We start from the raw sequence: 18,454 nt of genomic DNA on the forward strand, positions 1-18,454 counted from the left end.
TGGCTATTCAATAATTGTTTTAAGTCATTTAGGGAACAGTCCCTTACATCCAAATTCTTTGCAAGTTTGTTTAATATCATAGCATCCCAAGAGGAATGAGATATCGATAAAATTGTTCTTATTTTGAAATACATAATAGCTAAACTTGCTTTCCGCCTAGGTATTTATTGGCAGTTGGTACCACCCGTGTGGAATGACTCGCAAATTGTGCTGAATATGAAATGTTCTTAAAAATCATTATTCTTAGTTAAGATCGTTCTTAATAATAACCGTTCTTATTAATTACCGTGATTAAATATCAAATGTATGTGTTCAAATGAATATGTATGTGTTCAAAAGTCAAATGATGAAAATGTTTTTTTCTTTGAGTTATCTGGTAGCCATGAAAATTATAATAATTGTCTATGACTTCATTCTTGTCTATGCATAACCTATAAATATTTTTGACAAGTGCTTTCTTCTCCGAGAGCCGTTTCTTCCTGTTAAACATACTATCCCACGCCTGTGATGGTTATTGGTAAAGTAAGTACTCATTCTTATATTCATCGCTATTTATTTGGTAGCTGCCGTTATTCCAGTTTAGTTAGGGAATCATTGGGCGTTTTGTCACAGTAGAATGTTTAAACTGTCAATTTGACGTCTACCGATTATTAGATTAGTATTTAGAAGGCATTTATTACAATTACCTAACAAAAAACATATTGTTAACAGATATTTTGTTAAAATCGGAATGGCGGTAAACATTGTAAATGTATAAATATAGTTTTTCCACGATAAACAACGTTTCTCTTAACCGTTGTCATATCTTCAAGGTTTTAAAATATGTGTTTTGGCTACGACTTCGTTATTTTGACAGGATATTCCAAGCGAAACCACATTTTATTTTTTTAATGTTTTTTTTTTATTCTAGATAAAAGAAAATTATATTTTCACTTATTTAACTAGAAAAAACTAATACATTACATGTTAATATATTACATTACGATTTAATTCACGATCATTTTTTTGTTGACTGAGCATAAAACTGAACAACTTTTTTTTTAATTTACCTTCACTTTTTTCATTTTTAATTTCGTCAGGGAGGCAATTATATATGTTGCTCCTCTCGAAACCAATAGATTGCTTGCCGTAATGAGTATGTATGGTGTTTAAATGTATTTAATCGTATTGCCGTGTAAAGTGTGTATGTAGGTACCTACTTGGTACGTTTTAATGATTTCTATATTTGGATGTATGAGTTTATTATTTATTTTGCATATAAGGAGACATGTATAATATTAATAAAAAGTTTCTTAATGTTAATAGTTTTGTTTCCATGCATAATTTTTCTGTTGATGTTCTCGGTTTGAAGTGAAATAGCTTTTTGATTAGGGGAGGTAGGGGAGGGATTGGCACTTTTTCCACAATTAAATGCATAAAAAATTAGATCTTATAGATAATCAATATTTATTACCAATTCTTATTTCACCACACATTTGGCTAGATATTTTAGAGAGAACTTTCTTGAAATTATAATCAGTCTCAACATTACGAGATAATTTCAGAAGTTATTCAAAAGTGCCCGATGCTCCCTGTGGCAGGGAGGTTTGGACACACCCTGTGGGAGGCTTGGGCATGGCCTATAAAACACTTGATATCCATAATAGTATTCAAAAATAAATGTTAACAACAAATAAAAAAACATCTTAAATAGTATCTTAACTTATCTAAGATTAGGTATAACCCATAAAGGTTTATCAAATGTGTATTTAGAGCTACCACGTTTGGTTTTATTGCATGTATTTGGTCCTTGCAATTTAGTTTTGATGTCGTCTAGTGGGACACTAGCTACGTCATCTACTTCAGGAAAAAAAAGGTGTTTCTTATCTTACTCAGCCTCACAAATTTTATTGTAGCCATGGTATGATTAATGTCTTCGATTCGGCCGACATAGTGTACAACAGTCTTTTTTGTAGTAAATTTATCGATCCAATTTTCAGGAATATTAGTTTTCTTTATGGCTACAGCATAGGCCAATTCACGTGCTTGTACCTTTGCCAATCCATAATTATGTTTAGAACAAACTATCATGTAATTTGACAATTTTTGTTCTTCTTCGTCGGTGAAAATTTGTGAGGTTATAAATCTGTGCGAAGAATCCTTTACAGAATCTTGTTTAAGGTGCCGTTGCAAACTTGATCTAGGGATATGATATTTATCAGCTGTTGTTTTAATTTTTGATCCTTTTGATACCTCTTCTATGGCTCGTAATATCAAATCTTTAGGAATTTCCCGTCGCAAACCTTTCTTTTTGAATTTGAAGGGCATTTTTCTGTATTAAAAAAATATTCAAATAGTTTAATTAAAGCAGGTAATAAGAATTTTTTAAAATCCTCCAATACTCAATATATAGTAGGGAGGTTTGGGCATGCCCAAACCTCCCTCACATCAGAATGCCCATTACTCCCTCTGTATACATTTTCAACATAGGTTACCGGTATTTCTTTTTATTTGGGTAATTAAGCATGAATTTCAGTTTGATTTATAAGTTAGTAAATATACAAGAGATATATAATAAAAAATAGACATACCTTTCGTTAGTTGTCTCTTTATTACGATCCGAAACCACAACAAAATATTCACTTTAACGAGTGCATTACCTTCAAACGTGTCTGTGTGTAACAACTGACAGAAATCACAGATAGTCTATGGATGAACAGTGTTGTCAGTCGGTAAAGTAAACTACAAAATTAGGAAAAAAATAAAATCTGTGACCGGATCAGAATAAAAGGGGGGTGCCTATGTCTCCCGACTGCCCTTCCCTCCCCTACCTCCCCTACTTTGTTTTGTTTTACGTGTAGTTCATTTCTATATGTTTCATTGGTGGCTATCCCAAAAAATCTGCACTTACATGCATTCATGTTCCACCGGGCAAACACGGTTGATCAAATAACCTCATTTCTAAAAAGGAAGAAGCCCAATCTAGAATTTACGGTAGAGAAACTCGTCACGAGACATGAGAGGTATGCCTCTTTCAAAATACGAATTCCGGAAAATAGTTTCCTTTTTTTCCTGGACCCCATGATCTGGCCTGAAAACGTGGCCTTCAACGAATGGTCATTTCGGAGGCCACTACCCAAAACCAAGATGGCCGACACCAACACCCCCGAAATCCAACATTAGTGGAATCTACCAAAACGTCAGAAGTTTAAATAATAAAATTTTAGATTTTATGACTTTATGATTTGACCCAAGTAAACACTGTTCATATCATAAATGTACGCATGTTACACTTAGTATTAATTAACATACATTCCAAAAATGCTGTTGTCCGTCGCCATGACTCTCCACTTGTCAAAGAAGACCTTAATCACCCTTCACTATCATTCACACTCGAGTACATAACAAAAACCCAAGAAAAATCAGACATATTGCCCCCGGACATAAATATGGGTTGGATTTTCAACGAAAACTCAGATCATACACTTAGAAATGCCTTAGAACAACATAACTGGAATCATTATGAGTGCCTCGATGTAAACCTAGCTGCTGAAATGTTTTATAAGCAGCTCAATAATATTTTTGACTTATGCTTGAAGAAAAGATCCATACGTATGCTCGGAGATGATGAACAATATCCAAAATGGTTTACTGGAGAGACCATTCATCACATACGAGAGAAAAATCAAATGCACCATCTTTGGAAAAAAACTAAATCCGAACATGCCTTAACAAACTTCAAAAAAAAATCACGAAAATTAATCAAGCAGTTAATTGGTAAGGCCTACACTGACTTTACACGTGAAGCAGATAATAGTATTATAACAGACCCCACTTGATTTTGGTCTTACACGAACGATAAACGCCGCGTCTGTGACAAACTTAATCACATGACCTTTAATGAAAATCAATACAATGAATATTCTGAAATCGCAGAAGGTTTCGAAGATTATTTTCAATCAGTAATCAGCGATAATATTCCCAAACTTGACATTTCCTCTATAGCTTCTTCGTCACACAATGCTTTACCTGTTCAAATTCACGAAATTAACGATGATGATATTGTTGCCGCTTTTCACAAGCTAAAACCTAAATACTCTGTCGGTCCAGATTTTATACCACCCATCATACTCAAAAGATACTCAAAACATTTAATTCAACCTCTAAAGCACATCTTTAACCTTTGACTTCGTAATAATACCTTCCCTGAAATGTGGAAACTAACAAAAGTCACGCCTATACACAAAGAAGGCAAAATATCGGCAATCGATAATTACAGACCTGTAGCTGTCTTATCAGCACCCGCAAAACTTTTAGAAACCATAATTTACTCACAGATATATAATCAAACAAACATACACTCACCGAGAATCAGCATGGATTTCGCCCCACTCTATCACCCTCAATAAACCTTATGAATCTCACCACCAATATAAATAAATCGTACAGACTTCGAAAAAGCATTTGATAAATTCGACCATGATATTTTACTAATGAAATTGAGAGAAATCGGATTCTCTCAGGATTTTCTCTCTTTCGTAGCTAGCTACTTACACAATTGTCGTCAGTATGTCAGTTACGGACACCAGTTCTCTCACGAATACAAAACTAACTCCGGGATTCCCCAGGGATCGAATCTAGGACCCCTCCTCTTTCTTTTATTCATTAATGATATAGGCACGACCATTAACCGCTCAAAATATATCCTCTTTGCTGACGATATCAAACTTTTCAGAGCTATCAAAAGTTGTATCGATTCCATTCTTCTGCAGAATGATCTTGATTCTCTGGTCAAATGGTCGGAGTTAAATAAATTACCATTCAGCATCCAGAAATGCAGTGTAATTACATTAACAAGATCCAAAGATACATTTCTATTCCCATATCACATTAATAAAAATTTATTAAAACGCAAAAACGAAATTCGTGACCTTGGGGTGATCTTCGAAGCAAATCTCTCTTTCAAATCCCACATATCTGACATTGTGTCCCTCGCCAACAAAATGCTTGGATTTGTTATTCGTAATGCGAGATCATTTACTAATGGAATTGCAATATGGAGAACATATGAAGCACTTCTCCGCAGCATCCTGGAACACAGCGCCATTATTTAAGCCACTTCTGAACAAAACCATATCTTAGAAATAGAAAAAGTACAAAAAAGGTGTATTCGTTACCTGTATATGAGGGAATATACATACTATCCATTCCTATATTCATCCTTGTTATTAACAGGAATGCTCGATTTCAATACATTAGAAGCCCGCAGAAAAATATTTTTAGGCAAACACTTTTTTAAGTTAAACTCTGGTACAATACACAATCCGCCTATGCTGAAAGAGGTTAACTTTTATGTCCCTAACAATTATACTCGAGGGATATCCCATGCACTCTTATGTGCTCCGAAAGAGAGGACTTCTGCCTATCAGAACGCGCCAGTAAACAGAGCGACTCAACTGCTTAACGATTCTGCATTAGCCATCGACATTTTCAATGTCACCTACAGACAATTCAATCACTATCTTTTAACACATGTCACAAAATATTAAAACTGCCTCTGTAAACTTTTTAATTTGTAATCATCTCCATGATATATTGGTGTATAACCGTTTTATGGAGAACACGAAAAAATAAATAAATATGCAGATTTCAATCAAATAGTTTAAATATCAATGTACGAGGCTATAATATAGACATTTTTTAAATTTATTTGGTTACAGATATGATATCCGGCTAAATACGCTAATTAAAGTGTTGATTTTATCATTAATATCTTGAATATGCTGTTTAAAAGTTAGGTGTTTATCAATGCACAGCCCAAGATATTTCTCCCGTATCTGGATTTGCAGGTTGTTATATTCAATTTTTAAGGGTACGTAAGGTGGAATGATTTAACGAGATAAACTAAAAATCATGAATCCTGTTTTAATTTAACTTGTAAATTTTATCATTTTATTTTATTTTGACAATGTTCTGTTTCAGATATATTTTTTTGGGTTAAACCAATAACCAAACTCTACCAAAGCAGACCATGGATCTACTGAAGCCAGATACTACATCCATCAAGACGGAACCAGGGCTCCAGGAAGAAGATGGAGGTGAAATCGCATTTTCTGATTTAGATTTCGACCACCCAGCTGTAACGAAGGAATGCTCGTAATATGCGAAAAGTCATACTCAGACAGCCAGTTTGTTGCATTCTATACGTGTAAAATATAGAACTTTAAATTCAGATGTCCGGAATCAATGTATCTTTTGAAATGTCGTGCAAACAGGACACACACTTGTGCACAACATCCTCTCTTATAAAACATGAGGTGTATTGGGTATTTACCTTAGTATGCGTCCTTGCCGGAAAATACCAAAATACAGCACTCATTAAACTTTATAATATTATTCATAACAAGTTGTCGGTTCCTCGATTTTCACCTAATTTTATTTGAGATATGATGTGAATTACACGTATTTTACGTTAAAAAAATATAAATATTGATTGGAAAAATAATATCCCATTGACTGAAAACAACCAAACTCTCTACTACAGGTGCTCTAGAGAAATGTTTTTCCTTCTTGAAGAATCGGTCCCTGAAGCGGACATCTGAGGTCATTTTTTATCTTACATAGACCTTGTTGATCAATGATATTTATTCGTAAAAGAATAATTTATTGTTTTTCAATTAAAACAATTCTCGTAAATATCAATTTGACGAAGATACAGGGCTGGCCCTATGCGGGCATAATTGGTGCAGTTCGCTCCGGGCGTCGAATACTTAACCTAACACATCGACCTTGATATTATTTTTGATAAATACCGCTCTACAAATAACACAAATCATCATTTTAATGATTACAGTAACATCCTGCCTCTCCGTGTACTAATTAAGACTGTTATGGCAGCCAAAATTAAACTCGCGCCTGGCGCCGTTTGGTTCGGGGCTGGCCATGCAAAGATTCATTATATTAACTGTCCTTTTTTATTCCAGGAAACATTAATGTGAAGACAGTCACCATAAACGCAGATTTTGGACCCCGACAAGAAGATGAAGTGGCGCTTACTTATATGAAAATTGACATAGACCTGCCGGATGTAAAAGAGGAATGCTTAGAACGCTTTGGAAGAAATACCAAGGAAGCAGGTAAAACCAATTTTTCACTGTAAACATGAACGATTCGGACTCTCCTATTTTTTTTAACCTTTCTACGAACTTACTTCGCTTATTAACTCTATGTTTAGGAAATAAGTTTAACTGAGTCTTTTTCACCCATGTTATTTTTCAAATTTGTCGACAGATCTTCAGACGCATTCTGTGGAAAAAGGATTCACTCCTCCCCATCACAACTACTCGTCCTGTCCTAAGTCAAATTTTGCAATAAACGTACGCAACCATGTAAGAGAAAAAACTTTTTCTTGTTCCAAGTGCAACTATTCAAATGCTGAAGATAGGAAGTTAAAGAGGCATATGCTGACCCACGTCGGAAAAAAACCTTTTTCATGTTCCTTGTGCAACTATGCATGTAATCGTAAGGTTCATTTAAAGAGCCACATGCTGACTCACAGTGGAAAAAAACCTTTTTCATGTTCCGTGTGCAACTATGCGTGTTGTCGAAAGGGTCAGCTGAAGAGGCACATTCTGATTCACAGTGGAGAAAAACCTTTTTCATGTTCGGAGTGCAACTATGCAAGTTATGAACAGAGTAACCTGAAGACACACTTGCTGACTCACAGTGGAGAAAAACCATTTTCATGTTCCGTGTGCAATTATGCATGCTATCAAAAGGGTCAACTGATGAGCCATATGCTGACTCACAGTGGAGAAAAACCTTTTTCATGTTCCGGGTGCAACTATGCGTATTGTCGAAAGGGTCAGTTGAAGAGGCACATGCTGATTCACAGTGGAGAAAAACCTTTTTCATGTTCCGTGTGCAACTATGCATGTAATCAAAAGGGTCATTTAAAGAGCCACATGCTGACTCACAGTAAAGAAAAACCTTTTTCATGTTCCGTGTGCAACTATGCGTCTTGTCGAAAGGATCAGTTGAAGGTGCACATGCTGACTCACATTGGAGAAAAACCTTTTTCATGTTCCTTGTGCAACTATGCATGTAATCATATGGGTTATTTAAAGAGCCACATGTTGACTCACAGTGAAAAAAAACTTTTTTCATGTTCCGTGTGCAACTATGCATGTAATCGTAAGGGTCATTTAAAGAGCCACATGCTGACTCACAGTGGAAAAAAACCTTTTTCATGTTCCGTGTGTAACTATGCGTGTTGTCGAAAGGATCAGTTGAAGGGGCACATGCTGACTCACATTGGAGAAAAACCTTTTTCATGTTCCTTGTGCAACTATGCATGTAATCATATGGGTTATTTAAAGAGCCACATGCTGACTCACTGTGGAAAAAAACTTTTTTCATGTTCCGTGTGTAACTATGCGTGTTGTCGAAAGGGTCAGCTGAAGAGCCACATGCTGACTCACAGTGGAAAAAAACCTTTTTCATGTTCCGTGTGCAACTATGCGTGTGGTCGAAAGGGTCAGCTGAAGAGGCACATGCTGACTCACAGTGGAGAAAAACCATTTTCATGTTCCGTGTGCAATTATGCATATTATGGAAAACGTCAGCTGAAAAGGCACATGCTGATTCACAGTGGAGAAAAACCTTTTTCATGTTCGGAGTGCAACTATGCAAGTTATCAACAGGGTCACCTGAAGACACACTTGCTAACTCACAGTGGAGAAAAACCATTTTCATGTTCCGTGTGCAACTATGCGTGTTGTCGAAAGGGTCAGCTGAAGAGGCACATGCTGATTCACAGTGGAGAAAAACCTTTTTCATGTTCGGAGTGCAACTATGCAAGTTATCAACAGGGTAACCTGAAGACACACTTGCTGACTCACAGTGGAGAAAAATTATTTTCATGTTCCGTGTGCAACTATGCATGCTATCAAAAGAGTCAACTATTGAGCCATATGCTGACTCACAGTGGAGAAAAACCTTTTTCATGTTCAGTGTGCAACTATGCATGTAATCATAAGAGTCATTTAAAGAGCCACATGCTGACTCACAGTGGAAAAAAACCTTTTTCATGTTCCGTGTGCAACTATGCGTGTGGTCGAAAGGGTCAGCTGAAGAGGCACATGCTGATTCACAGTAGAGAAAAACCTTTTTCATGTTCCTTGTGCAACTATGCATGTAATCATATGGGTTATTTAAAGAGCCACATGTTGACTCACTGTGGAAAAAAACTTTTTTCATGTTCCGTGTGCAACCATGCGTGTTGTCGAAAGGGTCAGCTGAAGAGGCACATGCTGATTCACAGTAGAGAAAAACCTTTTTCATGTTCCTTGTGCAACTATGCGTGTGGTCGAAAGGTTCAGCTGAAGAGGCACATACTGAGTCACACTGGAGAAAAATCTTTTTCATGTTCCGTGTGCAACTATGCAAGTTATCAAGAGGGTAACCTGAAGACACACCTGCTGACTCACAGTGGACAAAAACCATTTTGATGTTCCGTGTGCAACTATGCATGCAATCGAAATGGTCAACTGATGAGCCATATGCTGACTCACAGTGGAGAATAACATTTTTCATGTTCCGTATGCAACTATGCATGTAATCGAAGGGGTCAACTGATAAGCCACATCCTTACTCACACAGGTTAAAAACCCTTTATATGTTCCCAGTGCTTATATTTATTTTCTCAAAAGAGCACTTTAAAGAACCACATGCTTACTCACAGTAGAGAAAAACCTTTTTTGTGTTCTGAGTGCAATCATTCATTTTCTCGAAAGGTCACTTTAAAAAGCAACATGCTGACTCACAGTGAAAAAAACATATTTCTTGTACCGAATGCTTCCATTCATCTTCTCTAAAGAGAGATTTGAAGAAACATATGCTGATTCACACTGGAAAAAAACCTTTTTCATGTACTCAGTGAAATTTTTCATTTACTCAAAAGAGCAATTTAAAGAACCACATGCTGACTCACACAGGAAAAAAACCCTTTACATGTTTATAGAAGAAAAATTATGTCAATCAATAAAAGATTTCAATTTAACCTGCCCTGAAAAAGGATTTAGCCTATTTCATGTAAACATTAGAAAAATAGAAAAAAACATAGAAGAATTAATAATATAATTAAAAGATTTTAATTATTTTTCAGGATGCATAGTGTTAACAGAAACGCATTCAGCCGGAGAATCGAATTATACTATTCCGGGGTATTCATATTATACAACAATAACAAAATTAAACAAAAACTCTGGTGTCGGAATATTCATTTCCAACCAGTACAATGTACTCAATATTTATGAGATTAACAGTGTTAGAAATGTTAAAATTTTGAATATTGAATTTAAGGACATAAATAAACATTATAACATTATTGCTATTTATCGTACGCATATGTCGATAATATCACAATTTATAAATGAATTAAAAAATATTTTATTCAATTTTAGAAACAAAAATAATGTTATTGTTGGGGATATCAATTAAGATATCGCAAACGACTACTCTAGTATGGATAAAGATAAATACCTTAACATGTAAGCGGAACTCAACTATTTATCGTGCGTAAATTCAAATACTAGGAACGTTCCAGGTCAATGACCTTCATGTTTAGATCATATTTTTAAAATTATTCCTGATATCCACAATATAAAATCAGCTGTCATTCATACTAATATTACTGATCATTACTCATTTATGTTTATCTATAAATTTAGCAATCCTATATTGCCATCATTTAAACAAAATAATACCTCAAAAAAGGTACTCGATATGGATACATTAAAAAATAAATTAGAATCGGAAAATTGGATAGAATTATTTCAATTAAATGATGTCAATGTTTGTTGTAAAATATTTGAAGTAAAAATTCCCAAATACATAAATGACTCATCAAATAATATAATACCCAAATCCAAACTATGTAAATTTAAACCCATAAAACCATGGATTACTCACGGTTTAGAACCCATTACCTCCATGATTTTATTTTTATTTTTATAAACTTGAATCATAATTATAATCCTATAGTATAGGCTTAAAGAAGAGCCCAAAATCAGTTTTAGAATTTTCCACCAGCCCGCCCTCTCGCCAGAGCGTCTAGAAAATTGATGCCTAAACGCAACTCTCGGAGGTAACCCACCTCAGCAAAATTTATGTCAGCTATGGGTAAAATGCAGTCAATTGTTTGAATTATATTGATAATGTGAAATAAATTATTGCCTTTGTTTTTAATTCAATGAAAAAAATATATTAATGGAAAATACGCAAAATAACAAAAAATTCAATATTTATAAAAACATTGTAAAATAAGGAAAAGTAACCAAATCTAAGCAAATTATTCTCCAAGTGATACAATAAATGAAGGGCGCGGTTGCAGGCCCGTCACCGATAGACTGTTGGATTTTTTTTACATAGAGCACAACGAATTCGAGATTCGCCACGATATGTCAAATGAAATTCTTGCATTCGACGCACACGATTCCCATCTTCTGCGTCATGGCCTTCTTCCTTCACACGAGAATCTCCGAATCCGGTATTGACCTGATTTAGAAAAGACAATAAAAGAGTACAGGTGACTTCCACACGGAATGCCTTCTGGGAAGGTTTTCTCTGTCGCCTATTCATCTAGTTTCACATATCATAGTCGACTATTTCATCTTTTGATAACAATATGTGATTCATACATGTTTTATTTTTTTTTGCTTTAATTTTTTTTTTTTTTCAAAATGGATCTATTTTCAGGGCTCTAGTAAAAAAATTATTAAAAATAGAATAATTTATAAAATGTATTAAATTATGTTAATTATTGAAAGCTAACATACCAATCTGTAAATGCTGCATAACAACTTGGTGGGATTTAGCTTTATTCACAATGAAAAAAAATCATACTTTTCATCTATTTTTTTGATGCCTATAGACATCGTCATGGAGGTAATGTGTAGTATCTGTACGACATAAGCAAGCTCTATACAAATTAACTACTCAACAACCAAATAATAAAAATTTACTCAATCATTTTAAAGCATATAAAAACAAACTTTCTTATATTATAAAACATACAGAAGAAAGTTATTACACACATAAGTTGGATCAGGCTGAAAATGATAGTAAAAGAGTATGGACGGTGGTAAAGAAATAATTGACAAAAAAAAATACAAGAATAATGAAATCAGTGGTATTAACATAAAATCCAAATAAAATAATATTGTAAATAAAGAAAGGTTTCAAGTATAAAGAAAGTATGTACATTGTACATTCATATTTGCATTCAATTATTCATGTTTGTTGCAAACACAGTAAGACTGAAAACAGTAAAATAATTTACTCGTCAGGTGAGAAAAAAAAAAATTATAATATACTGATATGTGTTATAAAAAAAATGTTTTAAAAAAAGAAGAAAAATAATGTCTTTTTTATCTATAGAAAAAAAAAAAACTAAAAAGTAAGGGCAAAATACCAACGCCGTTATTAATATCGAATTTAAATTATAAAACTTGAAAAATGGTAAAGTCAATCAAAGTATAATATACATATCAAGTGTGACCGTACATGCATACCGTCATTAATATGCGTCAAAAAATAACAAATGAACTAAGGAGTATGTGAGTTAAACGTTGGAAGGTATAGAGACAAGACTTTATATCAAAACACTTTAGAAAGTTTCTACCTACAATACAAGAGCTACCATTTGCAATTATAATTAATTCTGTTGGCACACATTTTTTTGAATTTTAACTTTACCAACACATTTAAAAAAATTATTATCGTACCCGTATATATTTTGTCGCAGACTTGTAATTCCTTTTGCTTAAAGTAAAATGTTAAACACTTCGAATGGGATTGCATTCACACTGGCACACGTATCCACTATTACCTTTAACACAATATTGTCTACGCGTAAATTTATATATACAATCGTTGTAATTGAACTCATTAATCGCTCGAAAAGTACTTATACGTTCCTTAGTAGGAGAACGATCAGTTTGTGATAAAACTTATTTTTATAAGTCAAGCTAATATGACATATCTTCTTCCATATATTACATTGTAACTTTTTATACTAACAATGCTATGATTATTCTTCCCACAAATAAAACATGATTTATAAATATTCATTTTATGGGGTGACTTACTACGCTTTATACGGCTTTCCTGCCAAGGTTTAACAAAATTATTAACTACATTTAAATTCGACATAGTACTTTCAATACCTAAAACGTGTTCCCAAGTGAATGCTAAATTAACACATTCCCCAAATGACTTGCTTAAACGGTTTGTGTTTCATTTTATCGTTGAAAACCCTAATGATAAATATATTCTTCAAACACTATTCCATACTTTCTTCAAACTACACGGCAAACTAATATTTTTCAACTAAGCGGCAAATTCCTACATGGATTCTACCGCCGATTGTTTGCATTTATAAAAGATTTCTCTGGATCCAAAAATATTATTTTGGTTATGTTTGATTCCGAATTTTCGAGTGAGGCTCCTGAAAAGACAAAATTCAAACTGTCGTCCCTGGTCCGTGGTAATTGTTTCTGGGACGCCGTATTGAGCTTTCCACTGTACAAAATCAATTTAAGAACATATTTTTTTTAAAGAAAAACAAACTTTCCTGGGTTACGAATAACCGGACTATATTTTAAAATATTAAACTACCACCACAGTAAGATGAAAATGCTGCTTGTGTTGTGATGGAGGACTTAGCCGGCCGAAAAATTGAATATTCTACGCCCTAGTAGGACACAAGAGCGATGTCAACTTAGCCAGAAAGGCGAAAGGTAGGGGCTATAGGAAGGGATTTATTTATAAAGGCGTAAAAAAGATATTGTTAACTCGTTCCTCATGGGATTCGACATTGCCTTCCTTTGTACACAATCGATTTTGATTTTCAGGCATTTTGGGCTCCAGCCCAGAGGTAACTCCTAAATTAAATACTTGTTGAACTTAGGTGATAAGCTCGTCAAAATTCGATTGGAATATAACTGTATGTCCATTAGTTGCTTAAAACGATTTTGATCCAAATGCATAAAGGAACTTTATGAAGAACAACGTCAGAATCGCTTGTAATATTTAAATATTAGTTTTGAAACGATTATTTTTATTTTTAGTTTTCCTCATTTGATTCTTTTTATCAAGGTCACGGATTAACCATAGTCAACAGGTTAAGGATCTGCTAGTGCTATAATATGTGCACAACGCAAGTGTAATGAAATTATCATGAAAATAAAATGCCAGGTTTAGAGAAATTATATTAATTGTCTGTGACTTCATTCTTGTCTATGCATAACCCTTACATTTTGCGCCACGTGCTTTCTTCACCGACAGCCGTTTCATCCTGTTTCCAAACTCACTGTAACCCGCGTATCGTAATCATCCCTTGTGATAGTTATTGGTAAGTACTAATGCTTATATTCAACGCTATTCATTTTGGTATCGACCGTTAATACAGTTTGGTTAGGGATTCATTTGGCGTTTCATTTATCAACAGCGGAATAAGATAAGTATTTCAAAGGCATTTCTTAAAACTAACGCAACTATCAAATATACGGAAGGCGGCAGACATAGTAAATAAATAATGAGTAATCCGACGGTAAACGACGATTCTCTCAACAGTTGTCATAACTTCAAGTTATCATACAGTCAAAATTTATATAATTAAATCCGAATTTGTGTTTTTGCTACGACAAGTGAAATCAAATATTAAAATGAGAAATCCGCTTTAACTATGTTCATTTTCAGGTATATTTGTTCTGGCCTAAACCAGTTTCCAAACGCAACTACAGCAGTGCCATGGATCTACTAAATCCAGACTATGTTTCCATCAAGACGGATCCAGGGCCCCAGAAGGAGGGCGGAAGTGAAATGCCGTATACGGATATTGATTGCGACCTCTCAGATGTAAAAAAGGAATGCTTGGAATATGCGGAGAGTACTCGGACAGTCAGTAAGTTGCACGGCATACGTATGAAATGTCGATTTTTTAATTCGAGTGTTCGGAATCCATGTCCGTTTGGAAATGTCGTGTTAACAGGAAATATTTTCGTTCTGTTCGTTTAATTTTATTTGATATTTATTTTAAAATGTACATTTACAGAAAACTGTTAAATTACTACACTCTTAATAACTTATAAATCGGTCACGAATCATATCGGTTACGGTCATGATTAATGTTCGAACATCAATATCAGTTCGCAGTTCAGTACTCTGTACTGAAGATGCTCAAGATTAAATGGTTTTTCCTTCTTAAAGCATCCATCTGACGATCTGAAGCGGACATCTGGAGTCATTACTTTTCTCAAATTTATCCTGTCTCCTCTCCAAATTCACGCTTTTCATTGTTTATAAAGGCATTCTTAATCCTTGAAGAATAATTTAAAGCTTTTAAATAAAAAATGCAGAACTGATTTGTTTTTTCAGGTAGAGTTTATGTGGAGGCTGATACAATAAAGGCGGAACTTACGCCACGAGAAGAAGATGTGGGGGGCTTTCCTTATATGGAAATTGACATTGACCTGCCTAATTTTAAAAACGAATGCTTGAAACGGATTGAAACTATTTCCCAGAAAGCAGGTAAAACCGATCTTACTAGTAAAATTTAAAAAAATCGTGCTATCCTATGTTTCGAGTATCCTAACATATTTATTAATTGACTGCGCTGATGATAATGTACCTAATTAGTTAAGACTAGCTATTAAAATGAGCCTTCTTTATCTATATAATTTTTCAAATTTGTCTACAGAACTGAAGATGCATCTCGCGGGAAAACTGTTCGCATGTCCCCATAGTAACTACTCCTGTTTCGACTGCAACTATTCATCTTCAGGAAAACGAGATTTTAAGTAACACATGCTGACTCACAGTGGAAAAAAAACTTTTTCATGTTCGGAGTGCAATTATTCATGTTCTCTAAAGGGAACTTTAAAGATTCACATGCTGACTCACACTGGAGAAAAACCTTTTTCATGTTCTGAGTGCAATTATTCATTTTCTCTAAAGGGCACTTTAAAGCGCCACTTGATGACTCACAGTAAAGAAAAACATTTTTCCCGTACCGAGTGCCACCATTCATCTTATCGAAAAGGTGATTTGAAGAAACACATGCTGATTCACACTGGAGAAAAACCTTTTTCATGTTCTGAGTGCAATTATTCATTTTCTCTAAAGGGCACTTTAAAGCGCCACTTGATGACTCACAGTAAAGAAAAACATTTTTCCCGTACCGAGTGCCACCATTCATCTTATCGAAAAGGTGATTTGAAGAAACACATGCTGATTCACACTGGAGAAAAACCTTTTTCATGTTCTGAGTGCAATAATTCATTTTCTCAAAAGGGAAATTTAAAGAGCCACATGCTGACTCACACTGGAGAAAAACCTTTTTCTTGTCCTGAGTGCTATTATCCATGTTCTAAAAAGGGCTCTTTAAAGAGCCACATGCTGACTCACACTGGAGAAAAACCTTTTTCATGTTCTGAGTGCAATTATTCATTTTCTCATAAGTGCAATTTAAAGAGTCATATGCTGATTCACACTGGAGAAAAACCTTTTTCATGTTCTAAGTGCAATTGTTCATTTTTTCGAAAGGGCAATTTAAAGAGCCACATGCTGACTCACACTGGAGAAAAACCTTTTTCATGTTCTGAGTGCAATTATTCATTTTCTCATAAGTCTAATTTAAAGAGTCATATGCTGATTCACACTGGAGAAAAACCTTTTTCATGTTCTAAGTGCAATTGTTCATTTTTTCGAAAGGGCAATTTAAAGAGCCACATGCTGACTCACACTGGAGAAAAACCTTTTTCATGTTCTTAGTGCAATTATTTATTTTCTCAAAAGGGCAGTTTAAAGAGTCATATGCTGATTCACACCGGAGAAAAACCTTTTTCATGTTGTAAGTGCAATTATTCATTTTATCGAAAGGGCAATTTAAAGAGCCACATGCTAACTCACACTGGAGAAAAACCTTTTACATGTTCTGAGTGCAATTGTTCATTTTCTCATAAGGGCAGTTTAAAGAGTCATATGCTGATTCACACTGGAGAAAAACCTTTTACATGTTCTGAGTGCAATTGTTCATTTTCTCATAAGGGCACTTTAAAGAGCCACATGCTGATTCACAGTAAGGAAAAACATTTTTCTTGTACCGAGTGCCACCATTCATCTTCTCGAAAGAGAGATTTGAAGAAACACACAGTTGATTCACAAAGGAGAATAATTTTTTCATGTTCCTTGTACACCAATTTTTCTTCTAAAAGATGGGTCTGGGATATGCCACCTTACACTGTAGAAAAACTTTTTTTTTGTTTGGAATGCAACTATTCATGATCTTAAAAGGGAAAGAGAAATAAACGCGAATTCATAGTTAATAAATATTATTTTGCAAAGAGTTTCCTGTTTTCAAAATTAGTATGATTTATGTTTAATTTGAATTGTGAATCCTTCTGTTTTACTTCAATTCATTCTGATTCGCATGGTAAAAAATACGATTTGATTTCTTTTAAAACTAAATTTACAAATTATATTTTAAAATATTTCTCCACCATACTGCCATTATAAATATTTAAAAAAATTATAGACTTGTGTACAGTAAATAATCAATTTAAATATTTTAATAATTTTTGTTCCCGGATGTTTAAAGATAATTGTAATCCAACACCTCCCACATAAATATTCACATTGTATATTATGAAAAAAAATTGGACGTAGAAGTATGTCGGAAATATCATAAGAATAAACATTAATTACGTGAATACAACCAACTTTAGTAGACACACGAAAATAAAAATAATAAATTAATATTCTTTAAATAATTCTATACGTATCGTCTTTTTTCTACAATAAAACATTAATTGATTTCGAAATATAGTTATTTTATTTTGTGTAGTTTCTTTTTAAATTTTGAAAAAGTATTTAATTTTTAGTTAGAATAAAACTATACCGTTGGTAGTTGCGCTTTCTTTTAAATTTTTTAACGTAATATTGTACTAAAAACATATATTTCATGTTATTTTATTATTCATTATTATGAAATATTGAATTATCTATCTTTCGCACTTTTCAGAATTTTATTTTTTCTTTGAATAAAATTATTATCAATAAAATCCTGAGACGCGTTATGTGACGAAAATCCCCCAATTTGTCTTTTTATTTACGCTCTTACAAATTGATACAATACATATTTTTTACAAAAAATATTTTACATAAATATTATTAAAAAATTAGAAATAATTATGGCCAAAAACTTATTTTTGAAAGTATTTTCTTATTTTTTTTATTGTTGATACATTATTTTACAATATTTCATATTCTAATTCAGTAATGTTGGCCTCACTGGGTTGTTTACCCGTGCTGAGGCCCCCATTTTATAATATAAGAATTTATACATTTAAAAGAAAAAAAAACAACATTAAAATAAAGATAAATTTAAACTAAAAATAAAGATTAAAATATAATT

The 18,454-nt window shown here is 33.7% G+C and overlaps 1 protein-coding gene across 1 annotated transcript; it reads left to right on the top strand.

The window, feature by feature from the left end:
- The first annotated feature begins 442 nt into the window (after positions 1–442).
- LOC149416150 (uncharacterized) lies at positions 443–15,843 on the top strand. The gene is made up of 7 exons (XM_089641887.1): positions 443–522; positions 5,962–6,077; positions 6,963–7,115; positions 7,270–7,451; positions 14,740–14,944; positions 15,418–15,570; positions 15,740–15,843. The coding sequence occupies exons 2-7, from the start codon at positions 6,011–6,013 to the stop codon at positions 15,841–15,843; spliced, it is 864 nt and encodes a 287-aa protein (XP_089498013.1). The 5' UTR covers positions 443–522; positions 5,962–6,010.
- The last annotated feature ends 2,611 nt before the right edge of the window (positions 15,844–18,454 follow it).

The sequence above is a fragment of the Hesperophylax consimilis genome, chromosome 17 (genome assembly GCF_061612785.1).
Source record: "Hesperophylax consimilis isolate HC1 chromosome 17, BYU_Hcon_1.0, whole genome shotgun sequence".
Classification (NCBI taxonomy): domain Eukaryota; kingdom Metazoa; phylum Arthropoda; class Insecta; order Trichoptera; family Limnephilidae; genus Hesperophylax; species Hesperophylax consimilis.